Raw genomic sequence first — 21,397 nt, 5'->3', positions numbered from 1 at the left:
TCGATTCTCTGGCGTTCTTGTTTGTGGTCAAATTATGTCTCCAACCAGGTCACATAATTATGTAGCTCGATTGGGGAATCGTGCTAAAATTAAGGCGCGATCGCAATCGATTCGCTGACACTCTGGGCCCTCTACTCCTGGCCCTCTAAACAACGCCAACCCGCCGCCTTCTCCACTTCCTCCGCTCCCTCCGGTCGACTCCAGACCTCCGCCACCTCCTCTGGTGATTTCTAGAGGTTTGTGGTCACACACTCAGGTCAGTGTTACCTTTCATGTCATTTTTATCGATCCGCGAACTCACTCGACGCGATCCGCGTTTTCTCGGCCCTGCCAGTCGGCAGTGTACGAGTCGATCTCCTCTATCTCTTTACCATACCCACAGTTGCACCAATGGAATGGCCACAATCCCTTGGGGGAAAGAAAAAAAAAAAAAAAAAGGCAGCTTGTCTTGGATCCGCACGTTAGACTGGGCCCTATGTGCGATGCGTCTGTGGTGGCGGCCGTGACATCGGATCACGCGACCCCCCACGCGGCTTGCCTCGACCGTCTCGGATCCAGTAGCGACCGAGGCGTGTAGGGATGCCCTCCCCTGGTGTAGGGAGGAAGGTGGACCACTAGGGGACACGCTTGCCCATACGCGTGCACCACCCCCTTGTCCGGATCACCCGATCCAAGGGAGGCAACCCCTGCTTCGGCACCCTTGCCGGTGACTGCCGCAGTTATTTCCCTTGCACCGGCACTGCTCCTCGCCTTCAGTGCGAGTGTGTGCACGGTCCTACCAAGTTATGCGGTGATGACCCCATCTGCCACACCGCCAAGTGCTGCTGTTTCCCATCCACTAATGGTGTCTCAGCAAGCTACTCAACCAAACAATCAGCAACTCATCGCTAAACTTGCTGCAGCAATTATGCACCACTCTGCCTTCCGGTGCCGCGCCTTGCGCCCACAGAGCAGATACGTGCACGCCCCATTGGAACTTCGGCAGTGTTGGATTCTTCTGCCCCATTGCCTAACTCTGCTGTTTCCCAGACTAATATTGGCACTTCCACGTTGGAGTACCTCTTATATCATATCATATATATCAATATCAAGGCGTGCAAGCCTGACAAGGCCTTTTACCCGCTTGAAGTGGGAAAGAAAAAGAGAGTCCCCACGTATGTCTGTTGCATTTTTCAACATTGAGTGCGCAGTGCTTGAAAAATCAGAAAATATGTAAATGAGTTTTGTATTTAAAGTTTTCACAATGAATATCAAGATAATTCTTAAATGTATTAATAACTCGATCCTGCCTCTCGGCAGTGCTCGGGCCGATCTTGTCTATCACTTTATCCGTCAACACACAACTGACAACTGAACGTCGGTCCTCTCGCAGGAGCTATTCGCGAGATTGGACCGCCGTTCAGCAACAGGGGGATGCACATCCCACGGCAAGCCGACGGACTTGTCACCCCCTAGCCCACGACGCCCATAACACTGGATTACGGCGCCGTCATGCCACATGCCCTGACCGTCTCACGTCCGATGGCAACCGATTCGGGTTGGGATGCCCACGGCACTAAGGGGCATTATAATTATTCCCCTTGCGCTCGTTTTCACCTGTGTCGGTTACGGTGGCATCGAACCACGGACTCTCACACACAACATGACACTCCTCCCTGTTCAGCGAGGACACGTCGCACAAGGGGGATATGTGTTCTAAAGACACATTCCTTTTCGATGATTTTCGGCGCCAAGGGAGGCAACTCCACATTTGTAACCTAGGCGCTCGAAGCTGTGGTTAGTTTCGCCGACACAGCACATCACTCCTGCCCCCCGTGCTGTCCACCAACGATGTTTTCTTTCGGTTTCTCATTGGGTCCTCATGCCCAGTCAGGGACTTTACACATCTTTGCATAGCAACTGCACTTTTCTTGCTGTTTCTCAGGCTATTGGCTACAGGAAATGCATCACAATATTTCCCCTTCTATCCATTTGATTTATTATCACAAGCAACAATCACGAAATATATATAGAAAAATCTATACATATTTAAAAAAAAAAAAAAAAAAAAAAAAAAAAATATATATACATATATATGTATATATATATATATATATACACATATATATATACACACACACATATATACATATATATGAGATATATTGCTACATTCATACGCATTTCTGCTTTCACGTATAGATGCGTACTTATCCATCGGTATACACATGTGTATGTGCTTATGGGATAGGTTCAGACGACTTTCATATTAACATGTACAATTATATTTCTATCTCAATTCATTGACATCTGTTCATTGAGATTCCCTACATAGCAATATAGGCACACTTGCATTTGCGGCCTTCTGTTCACAATGCCCAGAACTCTCTGCCTCTACGTACTGGCACTTTATTCATGTGCGTATGTACATCTCATATGTAGGTGCATGGACAGATTCCTTTCCATTGATGATTATGCACACTTACCCACTGACTTGGGTATATCGGTGCACGCTACACGTATGCTTATACAGCCGCTTATTTCTTGTGTCTCGATCTCTTGTCATTGGCATACTTCTGACATCATCACTTGAGCTGATGGAAGTTTTTATTCCCTTGGCACATATATGTATTCATTTTCATAAATTCATCCCTACCTTGCTTTTGGAGGACGACTGCACTCACAAAAATAAAATAAAATAATAATAGCCTCATTCACGCCTGAATGTATGCTCCTTCACATTTCAGTAGTGGCTGGTCCTTAGGGATCCACACATACCCCCTTCACACCCACAGGGCTAAGAATGCCTCTCTTGGTGCAAGGACGGACAAGGCAACCCAACTCATTTGCCTGCAACAATCACCCATAAGGCTGGAGATGCACAAGGAAGGGTGAGGCAGTCCAACTTAGAGGTGCCACTCTGGACACACATGCCTTTCATTCATTCCTTCCAAGTTTGTAAGGCATCCCTTCTTTCTCCCCTTGCCTACAACAACCCTTGGTTTGCACCACTGTGATTGTGACAAAAGCTCCACACAGGCCCTACATCCTAGCCAGCCTTCCCATGAAGAGGTGTCTATCTTGCCTTACAAGTTTTAGCGGACCCAAAAACTGCCCACTGGGCAGGAGACAATCACCCTCAGCCCATCTCTTCTACTCCTCTCTAGTAGCAGAAGGCCTGGGTCATAATTGTTTTCCTCTACATTTGGGAGAAAGGCATATTGACGAGGACGGATGCGTCCCACAAAGCACAACGAACCGTCCATTAGCCACAGGGGTGTACCTTTCTGCCCACTCATACCAGCACGGCAGATGCCGCATTCAAGCACATCAGTTCACCCCATCACCTTGCTTGAACACAAATCCAGCATCAACGTCTCAAACAATTGGCGTTTGAAAGCACTTTCTGCACTTAGTCTTCCCTGCCCGATCCTTTCGGCCTCTACACACAACCACTGCTGTGGTTACAGATGGCCATTCCTCCTCAAGCACTGTCTTTCCAATGAGACACTTCCAGAGGTTTCTAGCCTAGGCAGGCTATCCCATCATGGAGCCCCAGCCTTCGGTCAAGGGCCTGTCAGAATGACTTTGTTGTCACTTCGGAAGCAAGCACCATGTCTTTCTGACACACGGTTGCACCACAAGACCCCGTCAACTCTTTCCGGCTTCCTTACATTGCAACATAATCTGCATGGTGAACACCTTCGTCCCTGAAGCACACAGCAGCTGTTTCCTGGTTTACCCATGCTGATTGGTGTCCTCCTAGGAACAGTATATGATAATCAGTCGAGTACGACAGTCTCCATCAGAACAGCAGAGGAGGCATCTGCTGTCCAGTCTATTCGGGCTGGAATTCGATTATACAATTTATAGTAGAGAGTGTTTTGCCCAAGTTGCATCCCCGGTCCCTCAATCAAGAGGGCCTTAGGACTCATAATTGGGAAGGTTCCCAAAGGCTACTTAGGCCTAAGGCTACAGCACTAAGTCCCAGTGCAATTTGACTTCTAGTCTGAGAGACATAGTCATTCATGAAAGACTAAGCTGCAAATGATTTCCCTTTGCAATTAAGAAACCACTGATAATACAGCTCTCACCTTGCAGTTGGCCATACTAAAAACGTATGTCAGATCAGTGCCTTGATGTCAATAGCCAGTACAACACATCTTGAGCCACTTACCTCCCTGCCCCGCCCCGCTCCATCCCAGACTCAGTGCGCACCACACACAGCCAGAGGCCTGTCATGGATCCGGTCCCCTTTCTCACTAAAGAACCTTCAGCAAAAATTTTCCCCATGGAAACCCTCTTCCATTTGGGAATTCCATCACTGAATGAGACTCAGTGACCTGTGGGCACATGAAATGCACTTCCACAGCCTGATCCAACCCAGCCATTGACTGCCGACAACTTTCTGCAGGTTACTCCAACAGGCCACACTCAGGCAGGGAAGCCACCAAGCCTTCCGTATGCCCCTTCGTGATGGTACCTACCTGGGCAATTACACAACCCTGTCCCAGAGACACCAGGGACATCAAGTCTTTTGTTGCCAAATGTCTGCCATCCTATGCATAGGCAACATACCAGTGCTGTCATTTTTTGACAACGTCAAAAAAGGGGGGGGGCCAGGGGGGGGGGGGGTGCCCATCGCCTGTCAGCTCGCATGGAGGAGCTCCACAGATCTGGCTGTCATGCCTGAGGCAGGCCCAACACGGTGACCTACCTCTGTCTCGTGCCACAGTTTCCTTCAAACACAAAAACCACTTCCACTATCGGCCCACATCCGTTGTGGAATCATCAGATCAAACCACATGCGCACCTCCTTGCATTGACGCTCATCCGCGCTCATCTGCTCAGCTGTGGTCCACAGACCTCCCCCACAATACAGCTGTGGACCTCTGTCTTCTTTACCCGCACTAATGTCCTTAGGCAACACAGTACACTCTACTTTCGTCAAATTCTACTTGAGGGACACCTATCGCCTAAGGGATAATGGCTCATCGACTTCTACCAGAGAGATGTCGCACGCCTGCGGGTTGATGGCGCAAGAGCCATCGCTTCTGTGGTAGCTGCACAACAGACCATCACAGCTCACAGACAGTAGAACAGGCGAGCCCTCCACCTTGTCGCGCTATTCTGCACTAGTTGGGTCACGGTTAAGTATGTGTAATTAAAAGGAAATTTTCTATCTAAAATTACGTTTAAATAACATACTTACCGTGACCCAAATTTAAGACCCTCCCGTCCTCCCCGCTTCTTGTTCTTCCTGCTTGCTGCGCTGGTGATGGCATATTGCCGTCAAAAGAGGGCGATAACCAGCGGGACAAAGGGGAGGTTACCTACTTACGGGAGGTTATCGGCCGTAGTTTCGTCTGCTCCGCATGGGCGGATAGTTTGCACAGGACAGGAATGTCAGACCCCTGCCGGAGTCTGCACTAGTTGGGTCACGGTAAGTATGTTATTTAAACGTAATTTTAGATAGAAAATTTCCTTTTAAATAAAACATAATGAAAATAAAGACAAGCCATTAATCTTTCAATCCATTGTTTGTTTATTTACTTGTGTGCGAGTGTGTATTCATTTGGAGAACTGCCTACCGTTATCGGCGAAACTGATCCCGTGTTGCGCTTCCACCATGGCGGACATTTGCATTGTCCGAGGGTCGATTGTTTTGATTTGTTTATAGGTTGTGGAATTTTCCATCCCCAATATTCAGATAAGGTCAGACTGCAAGGTCGAACCCTAAACAAGTTCTACCATCAGTTATTTTATTAATTTGCTTCATAACTAAGAGCCAGCACAATGATCCGGTTAACTCTATGGAGATGTAGTTAAATAGTGCATGTAGTTTTTCTGTGACGGGCAAATATGGGCATATTTGAAAAATTCAACACACTTTCACACAGAGACAAAGACATACAAATTATATATCACTAGAAAGTTTTTACCATCTCATCTTTTAACATTTTAAAACAGTTTTCTCATTAAATGCTGCTTTTTTTTTTTTAAAATTATGTCACTAAATACTGAAAAACAAAAACAAAACAAAAAAAGAAAAATAGGTATACTGTAACCATGCATGTCATATCCATCAGCTAATCCACAAGGCAGCAGAAGATGATTTTCTCACACAGTAAGGTTCCCTGATTCTCATGAATCAGTTTGAAGTCAATTGTTGCACAACAAACTGTTAAAAAAAAAAAAAATAGAAGATCACAACACTGGAAAGAGAAAAAGAAAAACCATACAAATCCATCACTTGAAAAAAAGAGAAAAAAAACCTATTTACACATTTCTGATGCAGCTAGATTATTATTTGCTGTAGTCCTTGACTGTGTGGAACACCTCAAAGCATGGAACAGCACAGAGGGACACTTTACACTATTTGCACATGATTGTGGTGGCTTTTTGTTGTTGTTGCGTTTTTCACCTCTTCGCTCCTTGTGCTTTGTGTTCGGCGTAACACACCTTGCACTCTCTCTGTGCTTTCCTAGTCTGCTGCTCCTTGGTGGGTGGAATGTTAGCAGGCCAGTGACTGCCTGGCCTCAGTCTCCCCATGTCTGCTCCTGTGTCTGGCAGATCTCCTCCTCATGTGTGTAAAGTGTTTTGAATTTCTGTAACAGACAATGCTGACATAAGGGAAAAAAAAGAAGAAAAGCTTTTGGATGTATTGCCAAAAAAAGGGCAAAAAAGAAAAGAAAAAAAACAAATACAAAATAAATATCAATGATATTACACAGCATATACACATTCATAATAATTCAGGAGTTACAGTATAAATAGCACACATGCACAGACACGCCAATGCATAATACACTGACACACCAATTGCACAGACACACACCCACACAATGTAATAAGTGCACACACAGAAAATGATAATTTTACATTAATATATACAAATTATTCATTAAAAATTGTAAAAATCAACATTATTTACACAAGAAATGAATTAGCAAAGTATCAAATTGTAAACACACTCACCTCAACAGGAGTGGACGTGTCTGGAAAGTCAGTGCGAAGCCTGGGGTCCCAGTGAAAGGTGCAGCCAGTGGGAAGTTTGTCAGGTCTTTTACCCACTCATACAAATACTCTTGTTCCTCATCATCAATATCTACAGTCATCTTGTCTTGCAGTATGGCTGTCACTAGTGTCACTGTCGATTTCTGTTTCAGCGTTGTAGGGGTCAGTCAGCAAAGTTTCGTCGTCACTTTCAAAATCATCATCTGGTACAAACTGAATGTCTTCTTCATCAGAAAAATCATCAGAAAATTTGTCACCAGTGTCAAGGAGGTCACGATCAGTGTCTGATCCTTCTTCTGTCACAATTTTGACAGCCTCACGCAGGGAGTACATTCGTCTTGGCCGCCATTTTGGTTATGAAAAAAAATCGACCTTTCACCCAGTCTAGAAAAGTCTTGGAAAAAAGCCTTTCACGTGGTTAACGGTTAAGGTGAAAAAGCTCAGTTTTTCCTAGACTGATCCCTCAAGACAGCCTGATTAGTTTCCCTTTAATTGAGCACTGCTGAGTGTATGAAAAAAAATTCTGCGATCCGCCGAATCATACACTACGGCACGTCATTATGAGCGGGCGGAGCGCTGGCGCCGAAGCACCGGCACATATCCAATGAGTTAAAAGGACACTTTTGAAGGATTTTTTTGCGATGTAAAGCTATAAAAGCCATTGCTACATCATGGCGATAGAAAGCTTATTTTTCTTTGATTCGAATGGTACCAAAGGTCAAGGTATTCATACACCCTCAAATATACCGCAGCCAATGAAAAGCACGCTTGCAACCGTGACACACATTCACACATTGACTTGCCTTGGCGACAGCGGCTCCTATGAAATCGACTGGCGGTGATGCTAACATTTCAAGAGTTTTTGTCATCCAGATCAAAAATCACCTCGGTAAGTATTACAAATTTTACAAATTGATTCCTGTTTAATTGATCTATATAGTTTTTAGGGCTTATTAATCCATAGGATCGTTCCGATTATGTGATAAATGGAGTAAGTTTGACCACTTGACGAAATGATCGACACGTGTTTCCACCAGTTGTGTTTCACGTCAGTGCTATTTTATTCTAGACGGAAATATTATATGAAAACTCATGTAATGAAAAGTAAATGCATTATTTTGTATTGTATTACATTGTTATAATCCTTTTAGGATTCTAAAAGAAAGGATTGATGATTTAAATCAAGACATTTGTTCATGACGTAGACTGGAAATAACCATCTCATAGGCCTCTTGTGACTTAAAAGTTAACCACTTAAACATAATTATTGAGATTGGTTTGTTATTACTTACTGTTAACTTAGTTCAGAAATAAATACCAACATTAATGGAATATACTGATCTGTCACACAATTTGAGCAGGGAGAGGTGGGATCAAAGGCCATTGTACATAATTGTTTCACATCATCAAGTTCTTTGTTTACATTTGTCAGTACGCTTTCTCTCCTTCCTCTCATAGTTTTAGAGCAAACACACACACACACACACACACACACACACACACACACACACACACACACACGAAGTGTGCATGCACTCATGCATCAACACATCTGCTCTGTGTGTGTGTGTGCTTTTGTGCTAACACTGAGTGACAGAATGATGAATATTGTGTAAAGCATTTCATACCCAGTCTAATATCATCTTAGATGAAACAGACTATAAATAAATAAACGAAACGAAACGAATTTTCATACCCAGTGTCTTTGCTGTACATGCGGGTTTCACACCATAACTGATTCATATGCAATACCTTTTGATAACAAACATTAACACATGTAACAAATATTTAATAAGTAAGTAATAGAAACTAGCTTTCATTAATAGAAAAAAAATCCCAGTTTTAGTGACAATTGCAAATATTAATGTAATTGTCCATAGAGAAGAACCTTGACAGGTTTTACTCCCTCAATTTTTTCCTTTTTTTTGTTTATATGGTCTGCAGCAATATTATATAAACCTGTTCTTATATGCAGATACCAAAGCTACATGAGAAAAAAAAACCCAGAAAAAGTACAGACAGTGCATAGCTTATAATCATGTAGTTTGCGCGCACACACACACACACACACACACACACACAAACACAGCATGAATCAATGAATTGATGCACTTGCAAATGTATTCAGTATATGTATACATGCATGTATTCCAGGCAGCACACATTGAACCAACTACGGGTACATCATATCATAAACCAATATTTGAACATTTAGTGATTTAGCCTGCATTGTGTTTTGTGAACTTGTAAACCATCTGTATCAGATCAAATGATTTTTTTTTCAGAGCCAATGGATGTTGATACAGACCATGATCTGTCTTCAGAATCCAGTGACACAGCTGAAGAGGAAAATACTTTTAAGGATTTTGTTTTCACCAGGATTGGAGAAAATATGGCTGTCTTCTATGACAATGATTTTCATGTCGGAAGTGTCTGAAATTTTTAGACCAGACCAGGCTAAGGTGAACTTTCTACGCAAACGTACAGTTGCCAACAACAGATGTGTGACCACATAAGCCAGAAGATGGGAGTATTTCTGCAATGTTTGTGTTTTCTTCTGGTTTTGAAGTTACAATGCAGAATGGCAGAGTGTGGTCTGTTCTGAACATGACAAACTGAGGAAGATATACTTGTACAGAGATATGCATAAATCTTCTTGTCAGTCAGTGACAATGCCACCAGCCTCCCTCCCACAACACCAGACCTTTTTGTGTCATTTTTTCATGCTGTGGAAACAGTTTACAAACAAAGTAGTACTGACAAGTTGTAAAGATTAAAAGAAATATGTTAGACTTTTTTTCTTTCTTTTTTATTCACAGATTTCAGATTTTTTGTACATCAGACATACCGGTATTCATTTTCATCATATGGATAAATTGAAATTGCTTGTCTGATGTTTGTATATTATTGTTTTAAAATGAATTGTTTCTTGTAACATTCTTAACACTCATTGAAGCAAATCCATCAAATAGTTTTTGAGTTAGAGCTGTTTTAAGTTTGACAGCTTGTGATGCCACTTTTTCCATTGCACAAATTAAGGAAAACCCCATTTTTAAAGGCCAATTATTCATTTGTAAATCAAGTTAACTGTGCAGAAAAAAAAAAGCAAAATCACTATGTTGTAGGGGGCCCACATCATAGATTTCAGTTGTTTCCAGTGTATAGTTTTTGTGTGGTCGTACTCCAAAAATGCATTATCAGGGTATTTTGGAAATATGAAATTGGCATTTTTGTCAAATTTGAGGCTTTGTAAAATAGAAACTCTCTGTATAATGGATTTGTTGTTGTTTTTTTACTTGTTTTATATGTTATGTACTCTTGAAAAGTAATAAGATGGGGCTGCTGTGGTAATGATTATGCTATTAAGGTATCATTGAACTTAAGGAAAATCTAAATTTTGAGTGGAGTGATGGTCTAGAGGTAACGCGTCTACCTACGAAGCGAGAGAATTTAAGCACGCTGGTTCGAATCACGGCTCAGCCGCCAATATTTTCTCCCCCTCCACTAGACCGTGAGTGGTGGTCTGGACGCTGATCATTCGAATGAGATGATAAACTGAGGTCCTGTGTGCAGCATGCACTTAGGGCATGTAAAAGAACCCACGGCAACAAAAGGATTGTTCCTGGCAAAATTCTGTAGAAAAATCCACTGTGATAGGAAAAACAAATAAAACTTTTAAAAAAAAAAAAATAAAAAAAAAAAATCGTTAAAATGTGTTCTGTATTTATTATTATAAAGCTTCGGGTTAAAGGAAAAAAAAAGTCCTGATGGCAGATTCGAACCCTGTGTGTTAGGGTGAGAAGAAACTGTCATACCCATTACACTATCGTGGGTCCTTAACTGACGTTCAAAAATTTAATATTTAAACATGCTTTTTTAAAGGGTGATAAATCGATTGTGGTATTCGCAGTGAGAACGCTGTTTAAATCATTATTCTAGTGTGTCTTGGGCATTAAAAAAATCTTAAATGGCAATTAAAAATTCTTTTTAAGTCCGCAGTAAAGGATCGCGGCAATCACACTGCAACATTTAGCCATTTTCTCTGGATCTAGATAGATGTACAAGTTTAGTTATACCCGGTACGACATGGTCGATTCACTTTCTCTTAATGTTCATTCTAGTTTTATAGTTTTAAAGTTGATATGAAAATAGAGTATTTTGTTAACTAATAACATGTAGAGCCAAGTACAAGTACTTCTAAACGTCGTATGAAGTGAAAAGGATTTCATTTTGAGAAACATCAAGACTGGAAATTTTTACATTTCATCAGTTCGAGGGTATTAACTCTCATGGTTTATTATTTTTAACTGTGAATTCTGACTGATTTTGTGGATATTTTTATGGCAGTTTGGGGCATAATCCAGTAAGTGATGAGACGTTCACAAATCTTTCTCTGAATAAATATTTAACGGTCTCCTTCTCCAATGTCCCATCACATGTTATCGTGTATTGTCGATTGAATACAGGATTGAACGGGCAGGTCAACAACTTGAAACAAAATGGCGACCTTTGCGTTCGCGAAGAATATGAGCACACACTTTGAATATGTATAAATATGTGTACTCAGTTGATTTTTGCCCATGACCTTCACAGCTCAGCCAGTAGGTCTATAAACTCCACTCGTAGTATTGATTTTAGTATTTTCCGAATGAACATAGTGAAAGCCCTGTACACTGAGAGTAAAACACACAAGCTTTTTTTGTATAGAGTATAATTTCAAAATGTAATGTTTAAGATGAGGAAGATCAGTTTAAAGCAAATTAACCCCCCTGGCATTAATTACTGAATAATTTCCCTTTTTTACTATCTGCAGCAAAGAAATGCACCAGAAATATAACTTCCATACTTAGCAAAAGAAGTTCCTGTTTAAACAAAAAATGATAAAATTGACTGCTCTTGTTGTTGTGTCAGAATATCATATCAAAGTGCCAAGTTTAGAGAGAAAAAAATTATATATATATATATATATATATATATATAAAACAGTAAATTCAGTTTGCATATAATTTGGCTTCTTTTTTTTAAATTTTTTGTGCCCATCCCAGAGGTGCAATATTGTTTTAAACAAGATGACTGGAAAGAACTGAATTTTTCCTATTTTTATGCCAAATTTGGTGTCAACTGACAAAGTATTTGCAGAGAAAATGGCAATGTTAAAGTTTACCATGGACATACAGACACACACACAGCCAACCGAACACCGGGTTAAAACATAGACTCACTTTGTTTACACAAGTGAGTCAACTGCACGCAGGAAAACATACAAAAAAATGGGTGGGGCTGTAGTTTAGCGATGCACTCTCTCTGGGGAGAGCAGCCCGAATTTCACACGGATAAATCTGTATCACAATTTTTTTTCTATTTTAAAATTTTGACTGCCGCTACCTACTATAATCACAAGCAGAGCTTTCAGAATTGTGTAAATCTGCTGACTATGACTATTTGCTTTACTGGACACAGTTTTCAGTGCCTTTTTTTGCACATGATGCAACCCCCTTTTCCACGTGCATATCACATGGTCAGTTAGTAGATTATTATCGACTAGAAAGGGGTCTTCTACATGATGTATGTTCATTTAAATAGTATTTTTATAACCCAGACACATCAGACTAACCGTTCAGACTCTGTTTATGTGATTTAAACCAGTGAAGGAAAAATCGAAACATATGCAGGACTTAATGGATGTCTTATACTATAGGCACTATGGCAATTCTTTTTGTAGGACGTCAGCTGACGTCTTATAGGCACTCTATTGGTTAAACCAAATGGCTTTAACAAGTAGGGCCCTGATCGGGGCCCTTCGTCTGAAATGGCTGTAAACAGTAGAGCCCAGATCGGGAAAATTCGTACAGAGTGAATTAACTAAAATGTTATATTTATTAAGTGGTGTTCTTATTTTTCAGACAAGTGATGAAGACACCAGTCAGTTTGATACCAAGTTCACTCGTCAGACTCCAGTTGACTCTCCAGATGACACAGTTCTCAGTGACAGCATTAACCAAGTGTTCAAGGTAATTGTCCTGACTGACTTGGGGGGTCATAGGTCCAGGTGGGGTGTCTTTCAGTAATATCCCCATCTTTTGGATTTTTGTGCTGGAATTTTTCCGGTTTCTTACAATAGTCATCATCTGTCTTTTTGGTTCATGTGTATGTTCAGACGCAACGTGAGTCTTTGTAATAACCCTGAATTTTGGAAGGATCATGCAACATTATAAAAAAAAGCCAAAAATGTTTGAACAACCAGACTGACATCTTAATTTCAAAATCACAGACCTTTCACTTTCTTTTGACATATAAACACACTGATTACTAGCAGTTATTTCATCATTTTTAGTTCAAATAGGAACTTCAGCTTAGAATGGAAGCTACATTGATGCATAAATCTGTCAGGAGCAGCAAAATCTGCGAAGTAATGGAACATCAATCTGAATATATTTTGTGAATTTAAAAAAAAAAAAGAAAAAAAAAGAATCTCACTGATCTAAAACATTTGATTTTTAAATATGTCTCTAGGCATATAAAAACTATTGTGTGAAGGTCTCATTTTATCCACATTGGTTGTTTGTCTGAAATACAGTTGTGTTGTCCTTAGCATGTGCATCACATGCATCAGTATTTGCGATAACATTATTGAAAGAAGGTGCTGAATTTTATTCAGAGAATGATTTGTGCATAGGTATTGTGTCTTACATTGTATGTCCACAGTCATCAAAACTGACAAATCCCTTAGCACTAATCACCTTTGAAATCCCATGTCAGGGAAAGACTTTTTGCAATTTTCAATGGTAGTAATTATAAGAATTCTACCCCACAGCTACATGCCTGCTGCAACTCCCCTGGACCATGATAGCACCGCAGAAAAAACAGGGTGGTTCACTGAAACGTTGAAAATCAGTGGAGAATTGTTGATTTAATTAGTTGAAGAAAGCTTTGTTTTCATGCCTCTGGAAACTGTAAACACTGCAGTTTAGAATGCCAACTGTACCAAGCAAGAATAAACAAAATTAGAATAGTTTGTTGGTACGAGAAAACTTGTACCTGGTCCACAGGGGAAGTGGTCATGGTACTAGTAAACTCACACCTGGAGTAGAATGAGTGCAAGATATAATTACATACTTTTGTAGCACTGAGTTATTTTACCTGCATTTTGCACATGATAAAGTTGTACAAGATTTATTTTTCAGGGTCTTATTCATTGCTGTGTACTCACAAAAATCAAGACATTAAATTTTGTGTTACAGGGTTTCACATACATTGCTCCATCTGTACTGGAAGAAGTCAATAATACACTGTGGTGTGAACCTCGTTCTCCACGGAAACGCTTCATGAGGTAAATATGTGAAGATTGACAGTAGTCATGGTATGACTCTTACCCCAGGTTGCCCAGCATTAATCACCTATGAAATCCCATGCCAGGGGAACAAACTCTTCCAATTTTCGATAGTCGATATTTATCAGGCATGAGATTTTTCCAACTATAGTCAGATTTCCGACTGAAAAGTGGCTCCAGAGGCCACTTTTGAGATTTGCGTAAATAAATTTGGGGTGGGTGGGTGGGTGGGGGTTCTGACCAACGAAGGTTGCACATACGTTGTCTGACTGATTGACAAGACAGACCCACACAGCGTTTGCTAAAATGCCCCATGTTTGGATAAGCGAACCAATTTAGAATAAGTGTTCAATTGCTCCTCTGTCATCATTCAGCTTATCCGTATTCGGTTGGGATTACAAAACTTTCGCTCGCGGGCTTCATGACTTGCAAAGATACCGGAATTCGTTGATTGTTTTCAATCATTGACAAAATGAGAAAACTCACAAAGGATAAGATTTTTGCAGCAGAGATCGATAAAGGAGTGAAAAATAAGTGGAACTGGGTCTGGCAAGATGAGATCGTGAAAACAGAAGTGAAGAATAAAAAAATAACTTTACGGGTAGGCGACGCCATTCACAAAATCCATGCCACGGGCAAGCTAAGTGCGATTGGTGTCAGATTGTGTGGGTGCAGCTCTTCAGTCTTGGCACGGAAATCTGTTTTCAGATTTACATTAAAAACAGTGCGTCCATTTTCTGGAAGAAAAAGAAGAAAAGAAAAGCCGATGGGCCGTTCTATATTGTTTACCAATGATCTATCTAAAATGAAAATGGAATGCTCTTTTAAAAGCGTCGTTTGTTGACCCCTTGAGAGGCGACTTGTCAGAGCACCAAAATAGAAGTCAGAAATTTTCCTAACGGTCAATTGAAGTTGTCAAAATACCGATAACGAAAGGCGATCCCTACATGGCACACATTGATATCACTGTGAAAAGTACACACGCGCGCACATGCACACACATGCGGTTGATCACACACTGACACACATACACGCACAGACTTTGTTCTGTGATGTCCCTTTTTGGACGCTAATGCCAGTAATGGACTTCTTGAAAGAAGTGAACATTTTTGGTAAGATTTGAATTTTTTATTTTTTTATTTTTTTTTAACTTTTGGAGTGAAAAGATTGCAGCAGTGATTAGTTGTATTGTACTTTTTCACCCTTGACTTGAAGTAGATGCTATTGTGGCAGTAGCCTAGATGGCCTTTGTGGCTGGCAAGTAAGCACCATATTTAATTTGATTTCTCCCTCTACTCCCCCTCTTCTAACACTCTGCATGTACTCTGTCAGTCCTAGTTACCTGCTCAAAAACACTGCTTGGATAGACAGACTGAATTCGTATCAAATGGGCTGTCAGTTTTGTCACTGTTTAGTGTCATTGCCATTCACATTCATGTTCAGACAAATCATCAGACAAGAGAGAACCTTCTCCATCATTACAGCTTGGAAAATCATGTAAATCCGCTGACTGGGACCACTTTCTTTACTGGACAAAGCTTTCAATGCCTTTTTTTGCACAGGATGCAACCCTGTTTTTACGCATGTCCTTGTGGTCCACTTAGCAAATTATTATCGAGAAGAAAGGGGTCTTTTACCTGACATATGCTCATTTGAATAGGATTTTAAAAATCAAGGCACATCAAACTAACTGTTCAGTCTGTTTATGCTCAATGAACCAAACTCCAATGAAGGAAAATCCAAACATATGCAGTGGACGTCTTATAGGCACTACGGGAACACTTATTGCAGAATGTCGGCTGACGTCTAATAGGCACTCAACTTGTTAAACAGGATTCTTTTCAGGTTGTCACCTGCTAAAGTGGACGTGCACCCTCCCCCCAATACCCCACTACAGACGTTACAACACAAAAATTAACAACAACGGAAGTAACTCTTATTTCCTTCAACAAAGTATCCGAAGGACACTGATGAGTGTGGCCACACAGTCAATTATTAAATAAACACATCTGGTTTACTCGGGAGCACATCATCTCAACCCCACTCCCACCAATATTAGATACAGGTAACCAGTATTTAACACAGGTAAGTATTCCCTCAGTCCAATACTTTCTCTTTCACTCACAACAAGTGAGTATCATGTATGTACATGCATATGTAAGTATGTGAATATTAAGTTGAGCAAGTTTTAATTATTAACACACACACACACACACACACACACACACACACACAAAAGAATAAATAAAAAAAATATAGGTTATTGAAGCACAAATGTCAAGAGTGAAATCTGACCAGGAGTCCTCAGGAGGAAAATAAAATCAAAATTGAAGCACTGAATTGTCTTTTCCCTTTTGATCATTTAAATATCTCTCAAACATGAAAAGGTGAAACCCTTGAAGACGCTGGCGGGCTGAAGTACTGGTCCTCCAAAGGGTATATCAGCAGAGATTTTGGCGGACCTGTCGCAGGTACCAGGAGGCAGATGGTCTAACGCGACATGAACTGGCAACTGGCAGAAGATTCAATGCCACGAAGATGAGCACTGGACAGAGCCTCTGGTTAGAACAGTGTCCAGGAAAACTCGACCAGAGGACCTGCCCCACCCCCCCAAAAAAGCACCCACTGGCCTATGCTCAGCAGCAAGTTGTTTAAAAGAACTAAAGGTGCCTAATATAGAAACAAAGATACATTGAATACTGATATTCCCATGTGGCGGACACTTGGTTGTCTACAGAGGGAAACAGAACAAAAAAAACAAAACAAACCCAACAACAGTAGCAGCCAAACGCCACTCTCCATCACGACCTTCTCTCCAAGGACAGTATCCCTGAGATCAGTTAGACACTTCGTCATTATACACACACGTCACACACCAAAAAATTTAAGAAAAACACATAACTTATGTCACTCAAAACATTGTTACACACCCACAGCACGCAGCTGGCCCTACGACCAGCTACAAAGAGAAACATGTACGACAAAAACCTTGTGCACAAGCAACAGCAACACACCCACCTCTAATAATTCCAGCAGTCCAACTGCATCTGCCAACTTTGCCTGCTGAAAAGGGGATGATTCGGATTCGAACCCCCATCTGAACAAAACATATATAACAAAACACAGCAACTAGTAGGTCGTCCTTGACACAGGTGTTGATAATGAAAAGATATACTGTCCATCACACACACACACACACACACACACACACACACACACACACACAGTGCTCTCAACTATACCCATCCCATTCTTCAAAAATAAAGGCAACGATAACAACAGCAACAAGTAATAATTCCTCGCTTCCACAGGGTATACAGTAGACATTGAAATGAATAACAATATAGCTTTATGAAACAAGATGTATGGTTAAATGTGCTTAGGCCTGTAGAGTAAGTGCTATGATTCAGACTCTCGACTGTTGGCCGCCGTTCTTTCTCTGTCTCTGGACCTTGCAATTGGAATGAACTTATTCTTTCGCTTCGTCAAGTCTCCACACTCATCTCTTTCAAGTCTGGCCTTAAAACCCACCTCTTCCCGAAATAGCCTCCCTTCCCTGCCTCTTCCTTGTCTCTAGTTTCTCCAGTTTTAGAGTTATGCGTGTGTGAGAATGACTGGTGCGAAAGCGCTTAGATTTGTCTATGCACAAGATTCAGCGCTATATAAGTACCATTATTATTATTATTATTTATACATTACGATTATTATTACAAGTAATAAGTTATTAGTTATATTTTTGCTACATTTTGGTTGTGTTTAGAGTTTTGTAAATCTTTCTTGTACAGTCTGCTGTTTTGCCCTTCACAATGGTGTTGGAATTAGTGCTTTGGGTTCCGGTAGGTTAAGTGCGCTATGAATCATCAGTATGATTATTCTGTCCCAGTTTCAACAATGCGAAAAAGATACAGGCATCTGCAGTGTTGGTCAGGAAAATTAGCCAGAACTTGCATCCTTTTAGTGATGACACTTAATTGTGGTGTCAGTCTTTCAGTTTGAGTGATAGGAGCTCACTGAAATGCCCACTTTGCTGTCAGCTTGGCTGCAAGCAATATGATTTGATTGAAAACTTGGTGAGAGGATTCACCAGTGGGTTTAAACCCACAACCTCCCAGACAGTCTGAATAAAACCATTTGTATTGTATTGTATTACTCTTTTTTGTCACAACAGATTTCTCTGTGTGAAATTTGGGCTGCTCTCCCCAGGGAGGGTGTGTCCCTACACTGAGAGCACCACCTCTTTTTTTTGTATTTTTTCCTGCCTGCAGCTTTTCCTTTGTTTTTCCTATCAAAGTGGATTTTTCTACAGAATTTTGCCAGGGACAACCATTTTGTTGCCATGGGTTCTTTTACATGCGCTAAGTGCATGCTGCACACAGGACCTCGGTTTCTCATCTCATCCAAATGACTAGCGTCCAGACCACCACTCAAAGTCCAGTGGAGGGGGAGAAAATACTGGCGACTGTACCATGATTTGAACCAGTGTGCTCAGATTCTCTTGCTTCCTAGGCGTACACGTTACCTCTAGGCCATCACTCCACTTCATGATGACTGGTACACATACATGCTTTACCAGTGCTCTTTGTTTTTTTTAATCTTTGCAAATGGAAAAAAAAGCCCACCAAAAACACATCATTCACCAAATCACAAATTATTATGTCCAAATTGACCATGTAATTCAGCCATTCCTAGCAACAAGACTAGTTGTAAAACAAAATCTGTCAGCATGTATGATGAATGTTAAAAAATGGTGATGATTTTATTTACAGACAGTACAGTTCAAGTGCTCGCAGTCCCATGATCACAGAAGAGTTTGGTGCCCATGGCGTCAGCGCCGTCTCACAGAGCAGACTGAACGGGCAGGCAGGCAACTTTGAGGAGATGGACACCAGTACCACAGGCTGTGGCCCAAACAGGTCAAGACCCAATTCCAATTCTCCTACAGATCCAGTCTTGGGGGATATGCTCACTAATGAAATCCCACCCCCCCTGGGTTCCACCAATATAGGTTCTGTGCCTTTCACTCCCCCAGCGTGTTTGTCATCTGAGGAGGCAGGTAGTAGACGAAGCAGTCCAGTAGAAATCCCAAGGAGTTCAAGTTCCAGCCCTTCTCCCTGGTTGAACATTACTGAAGAGCCTGTTGCTATTAAACAGTCCAGTCCAGTTGACATCCCGAAGCGTAAAAATGGGAAGGGTCGTGGTGCAGGCTTGCCTCCCTTGGCATCAGACAGCGTGTTAGGTTCGGTTGGCCGAAGAAAGGGAAAACGCAATGGCCGTAAGAATTGATAACGTGAAAGCCTGCTTTTCTGTGTAGACTTCGAGGGCAGGCATTTAGATCACGTTGTTTTCTGTGTATTCTTTGTTTTCATTGATCCCCATCTCTCCTCACTTTCCATATCACCCCCCCACTCTGCCTCCTACCCCTTCAAAAATGTCTGGAATGAGTTGGATCCCCATGCTCAAGAAATTGGCTTCTGATAGTATTGCATTGACATTAATGCTTTTATGGTCAGACAAGGGGTGTTGCCAACAGTCTTTTATTGTTGGCAGTGTTTGGCCGGCTGAGTTAGCAAGTGGCGTGGTTGTTAGAAATGCAGCCATTTTTCCTTCTTTCCATTTTATCATACTGAAATGAGTTTGCAGAAGTGTGTGTGTGTGTCTGTGTGTTATAGCTTTGGCTTTATAGTGTGTTTGAAGGAATTTATTTGACTGGTAGTGAAAATAATTGATATATATACGAAGAAATTGATCTGAGCAGTCGGTGAAAGCTCAGGTTGTCTTTTTTCTTTTGTTTGTTTTGATTTGAAAAAGAGAAATCAGAGGATTTGTAAAAGTTCTGCAAATGAGCAGGACAGTGCCAGCATCCCTTGAAGGCTTTTTATTTTTCTCTTTTTCCCCCTTTTTTCTTCCATCATTTTTCTCCTTTCTGCTCTTTCCATTCTTTCCTTTTTTTCTTTTCTTTTTTTCATATTCTTTTTTTTTCCTTTTCTCTCATCTTCTTGATCTGTCTTCTCATTGGCATGTTTGAACATTTTCAAGACCATGTAAAATACATATACATATTGGTTCCACGCAAAATCATAGTGTCTGAAAGAGAAGAATCCTGGTAAACTAACTCTCTCTCTCTCTCTCTTTCTCTCTCTCTCTCTCTCTCTCTCTCTCTCTCTCTCTCTCCACAGGCACTATACTTAAATACAATATATACGTGCATGTTAGATATTACTCCTTGAGATTCTTGTAAGTCTGGCTCTGTGTTCTGATATCTTAAATGGATTTTGGTCATAGGTAAAATAAACTGAGCTTTGATTCAAAGATAACTTGAGGTCCAGATTTATACACTCACACTTTAAATTTAGAGATGGACAGTTTAGCATTCAACAGTGATTTCCTTTCTTTTCCCATCAGTTGGAATGTTGGAATGGATTTTTTTTTTTTGTTCCGTAAGAAGGTAGTCTTGATGATTATTAAAGCAAGCTATTATCATTATGTCCCCTACTTGTAATTTTTAGCTGTTAAAATCAGCTCACTGTTTTAATGCTTCAGGCATGAGATTTTTCCGACTGTAGTCGGATTTCCGACTGAAAATTGGCTCCAGAGGCCATTTTTTAGATTCGCGTAAATCCGTTGAGAAAATCGGAGGGGTGGAGGGGGGCTGAGGTTTTTTTCTCTGACCCACGAAGGTTGTACGAACATTGCCCGACCGATCGACAAGACAGACCCACAGCGTTTGCTAAAATACCCCATGTTTGGGTAAGTGAACCAATTGAGAATAAGTGTTCCGTTGCTCCTCTGTCATCATTCAGCTTATCCGTATTCAGTCGGGATTACAAAACTTGCTCGCGGGCTTCACAACTTGCAAAGATGCCTGATTTCGTCGATCGTCCTCAGTCATTGACAAAATGAGAAAACTCACAAAGGATTAGAGGATTTTTGCAGCAGAGATCAATAAAGGAGTGAATAATAGTGGAACTGGGTCTGGCAAGATGAGATCGTGAAAACAGAAGTGAAGAATGAAAAAATAACTTTACGGGTAGGCGACGCCATTCACAAAATTGACACTGCGGACAAGGCCAA

The 21,397-nt window shown here is 41.1% G+C and overlaps 1 protein-coding gene across 1 annotated transcript in view; it reads left to right on the top strand.

The window, feature by feature from the left end:
- Positions 1-21,397, top strand: part of LOC143274617 (ribosomal protein S6 kinase beta-2-like) — a 240,211-nt gene that overhangs the window by 163,034 nt on the left and 55,780 nt on the right. The window contains 3 exon segments of the mRNA XM_076578486.1: positions 12,900-13,007; positions 14,238-14,326; positions 19,093-19,239. Coding sequence (XP_076434601.1) covers positions 12,900-13,007; positions 14,238-14,326; positions 19,093-19,239 — 344 coding nt within the window.

This window comes from Babylonia areolata, chromosome 29 (genome assembly GCF_041734735.1).
Source record: "Babylonia areolata isolate BAREFJ2019XMU chromosome 29, ASM4173473v1, whole genome shotgun sequence".
Lineage (NCBI taxonomy): Eukaryota > Metazoa > Mollusca > Gastropoda > Neogastropoda > Buccinidae > Babylonia > Babylonia areolata.
The sequence above is the reverse complement of the archived record's forward strand: the minus strand, read 5'-3'. Positions and strand labels throughout refer to the sequence as shown.